The 10,866-nt window shown below is 48.6% G+C and overlaps 1 protein-coding gene and 1 pseudogene across 2 annotated transcripts; one reads left to right on the forward strand and one right to left on the reverse strand.

Annotated features, from left to right (window-relative positions):
* Nucleotides 1–71: 71 nt before the first annotated feature.
* LOC308578304 (anaphase-promoting complex subunit CDC26-like) lies at nt 72–2,260 on the forward strand. The gene is made up of 2 exons (XM_081178567.1): nt 72–308; nt 1,829–2,260. Exons 1-2 carry the CDS (start codon nt 228–230, stop codon nt 1,973–1,975), a joined length of 228 nt encoding a protein of 75 aa, XP_081034693.1. The 5' UTR covers nt 72–227; the 3' UTR covers nt 1,976–2,260.
* Nucleotides 2,261–6,575: 4,315 nt separating this feature from the next.
* On the reverse strand, nt 6,576–7,197 carry LOC308577926 (barrier-to-autointegration factor pseudogene; annotated as a pseudogene). Its single transcript has one exon. The product of its transcript is annotated as a barrier-to-autointegration factor pseudogene (transcript).
* Between the last annotated feature and the right edge of the window lie 3,669 nt (nt 7,198–10,866).

A 10,866-nucleotide genomic window follows, 5' to 3' on the forward strand; every position in this document is an offset into this window, starting at 1 on the left:
AATGATGCCTTTCCATTCCATCCCGGAGAGTGGGCCGCTCTAGCTTCCCTGGAGCTCCATGGTTATGCGGAGCGAGAGCTTCCGGGTTGCTGGCTGGCGACGTGGGGCGTGGTGGGATCGAGCCTCTGGCGTCGGCGTCTGAACTAGAGGTGCAGGTGAAGAAAAGAGCGGGGAGCTGCTGCGCACGTGCGAGAGAGCCGCAGTGTGGGGAAAGGTCTGCTTGCAAGATGCTGCGGCGGAAACCGACGCGGCTTGAGTTGAAGCTGGACGACATCGAGGAGTTCGACGGCGCCCGCAAGGAACTCGAGGTGGGTGAGTCAGCGGCGTAGCGTGAGTTGTCAGCACCCGGGGCAAGGCACGTAATTTGCGCCCCCCTAACCCCTAACCTGCGAGTTGCTGCTGGCGCTGCTGCCCAAACGACGCCGCTTGCCCGGAGGAGGAGGGGGGCAGAGAGGCGAGGAAAATGCAACGGTCCAGCAGCGGCAGCAGCACCGGCGGAGGCGGGGCTGTGAGGAGGGGCTGCCTGGCGCGTCCTCCGCGGCGAGCACTGAGAGCCGCTGCCTGCCGGGCGCCTTCAGCCCGGGCGCGCGCACAGCTCGTCGGTTCCGCGAGACATGCGGCTCCGCTACAGCCTGCGCCCGAGGCTCTTCGGCGACTCCGGAGGCAGCGAGCGCGCCCCCCCCCCCAGATGTTGCGCCCGGTGCGGCCTGCCCCCCTTGCACCCCCCACGCTATGCCACTGGGGTGAGTGGTTGGTTGGTTGGTTGGTTGCGGGACGGCAAGGCGCTCCTTGCCCACCTTTCTTCGGTGTTGGTGTTGTTGTTTGCGCACTCTGCACATGCTTAGAGATTCTCTTGGCCTTGCTTTCTCTTTTCTTTTTTAAAAACCTGTTTCTCCTCACAAGGGGAGTAGCCATCCTGTTTGTTATTGAGCTGCAAGGCCCGGTCTTCTCTCTCCCACTCAGGAGGGTACCGAGTATAGTAAACAGGCGGTGAGGTAGAGCCACCCGCTGGAGTTGGGCGCAGTCCCCCCCCCCACTGTTCTTACTTGGGTGGAACATGCACAAACAAGCTTATAAAATTATGCACAGTACGGAGAAAGAACACTGGCTCCTCAGGGCTGCCATTTGCTTGTTTTAATAAAAGGTTGTTGGCTGGGGAAAAGGTCGCAGCTCAGTGTCAAAGGGTTTTCTTTGCATTGAGAAGGTCCCAGGTTCAATTGTGAGTATCCCCAAGTAAGTTTGGAAGAGGCTTCCTGCCTGAAACCGTGGAGAAGTGCTGCCAAACAGGGTGGACAATACTGAGCTAAGTGGATCCAATGGTCTGACTCTGTAAAAGGCAGCTTCCTGTGTTTTGTTCCATGACCATAAGCTCAGCTGTAAAGCATTTCCTTTGCATGCAGAAGCTCCCAAGTTCAGTCTCCCAGGTAGGGCTGGGAGACTCCCTGCCTGAAATCCTGCAATATTGTTGTTAGTTAGAGTAGACAATACTGAACAAGATGAAACAATGGTCCAATTTGGTATAAAATGGCTACTTGTATTCCTGTGCAAGAAGGTGTGTTTGTGCGTACACAGTAGCAGATCTAAATGCCAAATTATGCTTGAGGTTGCCTCCATGTTAGCCCCCTGCACTCACGAGTAAAGGTGTTTGGCCCCTTTCTGTGGCAGAATTTTTTGACAGCTTGCAATGTCTTAAATCTGAAAGCAAAGAATCAGATTCATTACAGCTATATTTGAAAAAGAAAACATGTCATGGCATGGGCGGAGGAGGTACATATGTGATTGTCCTGGAGAAGTTTTCTTTAATTATGCTTTAATTATGTTTCCACAGAGTCGTAGGAAGCGCGAGGAGGTGGACATGGTGGGAGCCAGCGATGCTGAGTGTGCGCTGGGACTCAGCACTGATCATAAGAGCCGGGAGCAGATGATACATGACCGGATTGGCTACAAACCCCAGCCCAAACCAAACAATTGTTAATCTCAGTTTGGGAACTTTGAGTTCTAGAGCCCAAAGGGTGGACAGTGGGAGTGCCTGGTACCTGTGAGCTTTGGAAGAAAGCAGGAATTTGTTTCAAGAGCCCAACAAACTCTGTTTAGAAATAGCAGAAGAGACTGAGCTGCTCTCCTCTAGGTTTTAAATGGAGTTCCTCCTCCAAGCAGAGCAAGTCTTGCTTTCCCTACAAAGATGGGATCTTCCTTACTTGATGGTTTCTTTTGTGCAACCTTGCTAGGCTGCTGTGCTTAATAAAATATTTGTTTTTAACTTTGCATGCTTCATTGTATAAACATAGATGGACATTTTTACTTGTGAAAGAGACCTTGAGCCTTGCTGATGGGTGCAGCAACAGAAGTGAAATTGAGCATTTTTTACTTTTTACTTTGAGGTGGTTGTAGAGTGGGTTTATTTACAACTGAGAGGCCCTAGATTATTAGTGGAAGAGCAGAGACTGGATATGCAGAAGGTCCCAGGCTGAACTGCTGACATCACCAGTTAAAAATGCTTCTGAGTTGCCAGCCTGGGAAATGACCATTTGCTGCCTGTATCCCTGGAGTAGACAAGGAGTGCGGAAGCTGTGGCCCTCCAGACAGTGCTGAATCATAGCTCTCATCCTCCCTGACCACTGAAATAGGGTGGCTGAGGTTGATAGGAATTAGGAGTTCACCATTGTCTGGTGGACAGTGGCAGAATTTCGCCTACTTTAGAGTGGACTGTACTGAGTTAAGTGGACGAAAAGTCTGACTTCGAAGCAAAATGGATTTGGGGGGCAACCACACTATATTCCTCATCTTTCTCACACGAAGATGAGTTGACCACGGTTATGATCAATATGGTTTTATTTTCGGGGTGAAACAAGGTACCAAGATCTACTTGTTACAGAGATGCTCCAAAGGTGCAGGAGATGTTACTTAGTGTTTGAGGATTCCCCCTCCCCTTTTGTCTTGGGAAGAAGGCATTCTGTCTAAAGCTGCTGCATACTGACAAATTAATCTTCCTGCAAAACAGTATGCCACAAGAGGCTGCCTTACAAGTCCATGGGTTGCAATAAAACATCTGCTCCTGCCTTTTGTGCTTGAATTCTGTGTGATCCATTCATAAGCAATGGGCTGTAGCCAATGCTAGTCCTACTCAGAGTAGATACACTGAAATTAATGAACGAGACTAACTTGGGTCCATTACTTTATTTGGGTTTACTGATTAGAACAAGCGTTAGCTGGTAATGGTTTTCTGCAAAGAATTCTGGGAGCTGCCGTTTGTTAAGGGTGCTGAGAGGAGTCGTTTTAGTTAACACAGCTGATTTTTGGTTCTTGCCAATAAACTGAGTAGCATAAAAATTATAGCGGGGATCAAATACTGGAGAGAACTCACAAAAATACAGTGGTGCCTCGCAAGACGAAATTAATTCGTTCCGCGAGTTTTTTCGTCTAGCGAATTTTTCGTCTTGCGAAGCACGAACTCCCATAGGAATGCATTGAAATTCAATTAATGCGTTCCTATGGTCAAAAAAAGTCCAAACAAAGCCAAATTTGGTACAACAAGAGTTTATTAAGTGCTCTTTAAAGTCACACATACTGTAAAGAGCATTTCAAAAATTGAAGGAACAAGTAAGTTTCTAAACATGACAGAAAAACATTTAAAAATCAACAAAGTGTACAGTACATTTTCTAAGACTCTGGGGGACCACTCGAAGAAGGTTCCTCTTCCACTCTTTGCTTCTTGCTGAAGAACCTGCCCATGGTCTGCTGCTTCATCCGCCTTTTCAGCACCTCCCTGAAAGGCGACATGACCCTCGTATCAAAAGTGTTCGCGAGGTCATGTGCCACGTGCTTGTCAGGGTGGTGCCGCTGTGCAAAAGCCTGCACATCCTTCCACTTCAGGCAAATGTCCCTCAGTTCTTTGGAGGACGGCCATTCCTCAGTTGCTTCCTCCTCTTCCAGCGAGGCCTGCTCCTGCGCAGCCTCTGCCTGCAGTTCGACCAGCTCCTGGGTGGTCAGCTCGTGGTCGTGCTCCTCCACCAGCTCGCTGATGTCCTCCTCTGTGACCTCCAGGGCCCATGGTCCTCCCCAAGGCAACAATGTCCTGCACCACTGTTGACTCTGGTGCATCAGAGTCACTTGGTGCCACGCAGTCCGGCCACAGGCTGCGCCAAGCGCAATTCAAATTTCTCTGGCTGATCCCATTCCAGGCCGTGGTGATCATCTTCAAGCAGGTGACGATGTCAAAGTGGTCCTTCCAGAATTCCCGCAGGGTGATGGTGGTGCAATCAGTCACCTCGAAGCATCGCCTGAAAAGCTCCTTGGTGTAGAGTTTTTTGAAATTGGCGATGACCTGCTGATCCATCAGCTGGAGCAGTGGCGTGGTGTTAGGCGGCAGGAACATGATGCTGATGAAGCTGAACTCCTCCAACAAGTCCTCCTCAAGGCCTTTAGGATGAGCAGGAGCATTGTCCATCAGAAGCAAAGCCTTCAGCAGCAGGTCGTTGTCCAGCAGGTACTGTTTGACAGCAGGGCCAAAAGCAAGATTGACCCAGTCCACAAACAGCACACGTGTGACCCAAGCCTTACTGTTGGATCGCCACATGACACTCAGCTGCTCCTTGTCGACCTTGTGTTTCTTGAAGGCCCGTGGGTTCTCCGAGTGGTACACCAGCAGGGGCTTGATCTTCAGGTCGCTGCTTGCGTTGGCACAGAAGAGCAGGGTCAGACGGTCCTTCATGGGCTTGTGGCCAGGCAACGTGGCCTCCTCCTGTGTGATGAAAGTCCTTTTGGGCATCCTCTTCCAAAACAGCCCGGTCTCGTCACAGTTGAAGACCTGCTGTGGAACGTAGCCCTCCGTCGTCACAACCTCCAGGAACTCCGCTGCAAAGTCTTCAGCCGCAGAAACATCAGAACTTGCAGCCTCTCCATGCCTGACCACGCTGTGGATTCCAGATCTTGTCTTGAACCGGTCAAACCAGCCTCTGCTTGCCTTGAAGACTTCTGGCTCGCCTGAGGTTCCTGGCTGTTCCCGGACGAGGTCTGCGTGCAAGGCCTTGGCCTTCTCACAAATGACGGCCTCAGTCACTGTGTCCCCTACACGCTGCTTCTCTTCTAACCAGATGAGCAGCAACTTCTCCACCTCCTCCAGAACAGCTGGGCGGTTCTTCACGATCCTGGTGACTCCCTTGGCTGCATCAGTCGCAAGGATCTTCTCCCTCACCTTCAGGATGGTCCCGATGGTCGATGGATTCCTCCCGTACTCCCTGGCGAGGTCTGTCACACGCATTCCACCGCCGTGCTTCCGGATGATCTCCTTCTTCATTTCCAGCGTAACCTTCGCCTTCTTCCCCTCGCCGGCCTCTGCAGCAGCAGTCTTCTTGGGTCCCATGGCAGCACAGCTCCTACCTTCGCAAACCCCCAAAAATAAATAAATCAGTGCTTCAATTCCAAAAAATTCAAAAGCACCCAGCCACCCACCACACAGAAATTCAAACCCAGAACCAGGTCCTTGAATTCCAAACACCCCAACCCAAAATCCAACCACCCCCCCCAAGTTTTAAAACTTTAACTTACCGATTGGCTGCAAAAGAAGTTTTGGAAAAGCTTCAAAAATCACCAAAGTCTTCAAAAACCTCAACTGTTCCCCCAGCCCCTCCCCAACTGTTGCAACCCCCTCCCCAACTGTTGCAACCCCCTCCCCAACTGTTGCAACCCCCTCCCCAACTGTTCCCCCAGGCCCTCCCCAACTGTTGCAAACCCCTCCCCAACTGTTCCTCCAGCCACCCACCACACAGAAATTCAAACCCAGAATTTTTTTTAAAAAAAACACAGCAGAGTGGCCCAATGGTCACAGAAAATCATAAAAATGCAGAAAAAACCACACAAGCTTCCAAATTATTGCAAACCCCTCCTCAACTGTTCCCCCAGCCACCCACCACACAGAAATTCAAACCCAGTTTTTTTTAAAAAAAAAACCAGCAGAGTGGCCCAATGGTCACAAAAAATGCAGGAAAAAAACACACAAGCTTCCAGATTCTTACAAACCCCTCCCCAACACCAAGTCCTTGATTTCCAAACACCCCAACCCAAAATCCAAAACCCCCCAAAAAAGTTTTAAAAGTTTAACTTACCAAATGGCTGCAAAAGAAGTTTTGGGAAAGCTTCAAAAAGCAGCAAAGTCTTCAAAAACTTCAAAAAATACTACCACACCACGTGCTATGAGTTGCTCCTCGAAGTCAAGTCGCAACTGCACCTCTTCAAGCAATGCACCCTGGGTATTAACGGTTTTAAGAAAAAGGAAACAAACTTGCAATACGTTTTCGTCTTGTGAAGCAAGCCCATAGAGAAATTCGTCTTGCGAAGCAGCTCAAAAACCGCAAAACCCTTTCGTCTAGCGAGTTTTTCGTCTTGCGAGGCATTCGTCTTGCGGGGCACCACTGTAATAATCCTAATAACATCTTTTGTCTTCAGAATTGACGGGTAAATCTCAGTCTAACTGGAGCTCAAACAAAGGTAGTAGGGGAACTTCCATTATTGTTAGCAGGCAGGTCTGGTTCTGGAGTTGGGTGGCCTAACAGTGAGGGGGGGGGTGCTATTAAAGCCACGTAAAAAACAACGACCTACTTGATGTTTAGAACATTTGATGTTTCTCAATCCTCTCCCTGGAGGAAAAAAGATTCAGTTACATTAAAAGGCAGCCGTGGCTTCCCCCCACCCTGCCCCAGTGTTGGGAGCAATAGCCCTCAGCAGCTTGTGTAGATGTTGGAAGGTTTATAAGAAGTAGGTGCTGAGAGAGATGGGGAGAAACAATCTCTATTCAACTACAAAAGCCCTCACAGCATCCACCAGGCTTTGGCCAACAATCACAAGAAAGCATCACACCATTCCTTCAGGCAGCCATAACAGTCTCTGGATTGCTTGGCGTTGGCACCGCATGTGTCCTTCAGCCACTCGCGGAAGAGGTCCTTCAGCACTAAGAACTGTCCCAGAACCACGTACGCCTTGTCAAAGCCTTTGTCTTCCAGCTTCCTGCCAAGTACATCTCCAATGCCAGCTAAAGTACCAAGAGACTTGTCCCCCATGGGCTCAGCCATGAAGTCCTGATGCTTCTGACTGGTGGTCATGTTGCCTGCAGCTCTGCCTGCTCTCTCGCCTCAACCACTGCTCCCATCAAAGGGTGCTGAGAGTTGTTAGAAGACCCACTAGTCTCTTCACAGAGCTACAATTCCCAGAGTTCCCTGTGAAGAGGGATTGATAAACTGCTCTGGGAGCAGAAAAGGGGTTCTCAGCTGTAATGGGTATGGGGTTGCTCATGCGTAAGTTGCTGCCTCTCCTGGTTATGTTGCCTTGTTAAACTTTTCTGTCTGCATAGCCCTTCAATTCGTGGCTGCCTCAGTCGCTAGCAGAATCCGTCAGTGGGCGTTTCTTAAATCTTTTCCAACATAAAAGTTGTTTGACACCCAGTCTCCTCCTACTCTCTCTGCGCGGAAGTCTTCTGTGCAGGGTGGGCGTGGGTAGCGGAGGACCCGTGCTCTCCCCGCTGGTGTCCGGTGAAGAGTCCTGGAGCCCTCTCGCCGATTCCCCCATCAGCCCCTCTATATCCCTGGTGTTGCGCTGATTTGCTTCCCCATCTGCGGAGCTGCATCTCTCCCTGCTGGGCCCTTCTCCAGCATCATTTAAGAGCCTTCCCTCCGCCTCTAGCTCCGATGTCAGTTCCCTGACATCAGCCCTCTTAGCAAATCAGTTCCCAGGATTCTTTGAGGGAAGCCATGACTATTTAAAACAATAGTGTTTTAAGTGTGTTTTGTGAATGTGGCCAGTATACAGGTGAAACTCGGAAAATTAGAATATTGTGGAGAAGTTCATTTATTTCAGGAATTCAGCTTAAAAGGTGAGAGCTGGACCATAAAGAAGGCTGATCGCTGAAGAATGGATGCTTTTGAATTCTGGTGCTGGAGGAGACTCTTGAGAGTCCCATGGACTGCAAGAGGATCCAACCTCTCCATTCTGAAGGAAATCAGCCCTGAGTGCTCACTGGAAGGACAGATCCTGAAGCTGAGGCTCCAATACTTTGGCCACCTCATGAGAAGAGAGGACTCCCTGGAAAAGACCCTGATGTTGGGAAAGATGGAGAGCACAAGGAGAAGGGGACGACAGAGAACGAGATGGTTGGACAGTGTTCTCGAAGCTACCAGCATGAGTTTGACCAAACTGCGGGAGGCAGTGGAGGACAGAAGTGCCTGGCGTGCTCTGGTCCAGGGGGTCACGAAGAGTCGGACACGACTAAACGACTAAACAACAACAATATATGAGATAGACTCATGACATGCAAAGCAAGATATGTCAAGCCTTTATTAGTTATCATTGTGATGATTAGAATATTAAATGAAATCAGCAAAATAAGGACTGCAAATAGAGCAAATCTCTTTTCTGATAAGAACAGCTTTTGCATCTCATTTGGAAACCAAGGACCCAGAGTCTGGAGGAAGAACGGGGAGGGACACAATGCCAGATGCTTGAAGTCCAGTGTGAAGTTTCCACAGTCTGTGTTGATTTGGGGAGCCATGTCATCAGCTGGTGTTGGTCCACTGTGCTTCATTAAGTCCAGGGTCAATGCAGCCGTCTACCAGGAGATTTTGGAGCACTTCATTCTTCATGGGGATGCTGACTTCATTTTCCAGCAGGAATTGGCACCTGCCCACACTGCCAAAAATACCAAAACCTGGTTCAATGCCCATGGGATTACTGTGCTTGATTGGCCAGCTAATTCGCCTGACCTGAACCCCATAGAGAATCTATGGGGCACTGCCAAGAGACAGATGAGAGACATAAGACCGAGCAATGCAGAAGAGCTGAAGGCTGCTATTGAAGCATCCTGGTCTTTCATAACACCTCAGCAGTGCCACAGGCTGATAGGCAGTAATTGATGCAAAAGGGGCCCAAACCAAGTACTAAGTACATATGCATGCTTCTACTTCTCAGAGGTCCAATATGGCTCTATTTGCAGTCCTTGTTTTTCTGATTTTATTTAATATTCTAATTTCCTGAGATTGTTAATTTGGGGTTTTCATCAGCTGTACGCCATGATCATCACAATTATAACAAATAAAGGCTTGACATATCTCGCTTTGCATGTCATGAGTCTATCTCATATATTAGTTTCACCTTTTAAGTTGAATTACTGAAATAAATGAACTTTCCCACGATATTCTAATTTCCGAGTTTCACCTGTATATAAGGAGGCAGCATCAAAATCTGTCTCCTGCATGTGGTTCTGAAAAATGTTTTGACACCGAAATGCATGAAAGATGCTGGCCTAAAAAAAAAAAAGAAGACACTAGCTTCATGGTACTGTTAGGTGCCATGCAGGGTGCTTTGAAACATTTCACACACATCCACAATTTCTATAAAATACATTCTGCTTTATTAGTTACATACACAGACTGTTCATCTGTACTTATATAATGTTATCAGATGCGCAATCTCAAACTGGATTTAATGAACATCTGCCATAGAATACTTTGCTAGAAGAGAGAGACAAGTCTGAAAATATATTGAAAGGCACCATTGTTTATTGGGCACAGTGGGGTATACAGCACCAGCAACACAATTCTTTAGCAAGTAAAATGAGGCCCCAACTGCACCATGTGTTTAAAGCAATATCACATTGCTTTAAGCAGTCATGATTTCCCCAAAGAATTTTGGGAACTTCAATTTGTTATGGGTGCCGCAGTTGTTAGGAAACCCCTAGTCCTCTGATAGCTACAATTCCCTGAGTGGTTTAACAGTCAATCCTTTTACCATGGGAACTTTGGGAATTGTAACTCTGTGAGGGGAAAAGGGAGTTTCCTAGCAATTCTCAGTACTCTTAACTGAGGTTCACAGGATTCTTTGAGAAGCCATGACTGTTCAAAGGGGGCAACTGGCAAGTTGAAGGCTCAGAGGTGGGAGGAAGCTGGAGGCCTCAAGTACACCCAGACCTTTATTGCAACTTCTCATGAGAACATTGTGGATCTTCACTCTCAAGAGGTACCACACTTCCACCAAAGGCACCCCACTCACAGAACATGCCAAGCAGTACTTGCCTGGGCAAACATGGGTTTGTGGGCTGATGGGAGGGAAGCAAGCAGAGAAACAGAAGCAGGCAGAAGAAAAAGGCTGGAATGTGGCTGCCGCCAAGCATGTATTGCTGAAAACACATGTTAAATGCACATAAGATGCAAATTGCCTGTTTTGCTTTGCTTCCGGTTATACATAAGATAATAATAATAATAATAATAATAATAAATTTTATTTATATCCTGCCCTCCCCAGCCGAAGCCGGGCTCAGGGCGGCTAACAACACTAAAATAGTGCAACATTATCAAAAACATCATAAGAATTAATTAAAATCAAAAATGATGGCAACCATAAACTAAAGTATTGTAAAGATTGCCAAAGGAGGGAGTCAGGCTGTGCCCTAACCAAAGGCCTGGTGGAACAGCTCTGTCTTGCAGGCCCTGCGGAAAGATGTCAAGTCCTGCAGGGCCCTTGTCTCTTGTGACAGAGCGTTCCACCAGGTTGGAGCCGCAGCCGAAAAAGCCCTGGCTCTAGTTGAGGCCAGCCTAACCTCTCTGTGGCCTGGGACCTTCAAGATGTTTTTATTTGAGGACCGTAAGTTCCTCTGTGGGGCATACCAGGAGAGGCGGTCCCGTAGATACGAGGGTCCTAGGCCGTGTAGGGCTTTGAAGGTTAAAACCAGCACCTTAAACCTGATCCTGTACTCCACCGGGAGCCAGTGCAGCTGGTATAGCACCGGATGAATGTGATCCCGCAGCGAAGACCCCGTAAGGAGTCTCGCTGCGGCATTCTGCACCCGCTGGAGTTTCTGGGTCAGTCTCAGGGGCAGCCCCA

Source organism: Podarcis bocagei (genome assembly GCF_964188305.1).
Source record: "Podarcis bocagei genome assembly, chromosome: W".
Classification (NCBI taxonomy): domain Eukaryota; kingdom Metazoa; phylum Chordata; class Lepidosauria; order Squamata; family Lacertidae; genus Podarcis; species Podarcis bocagei.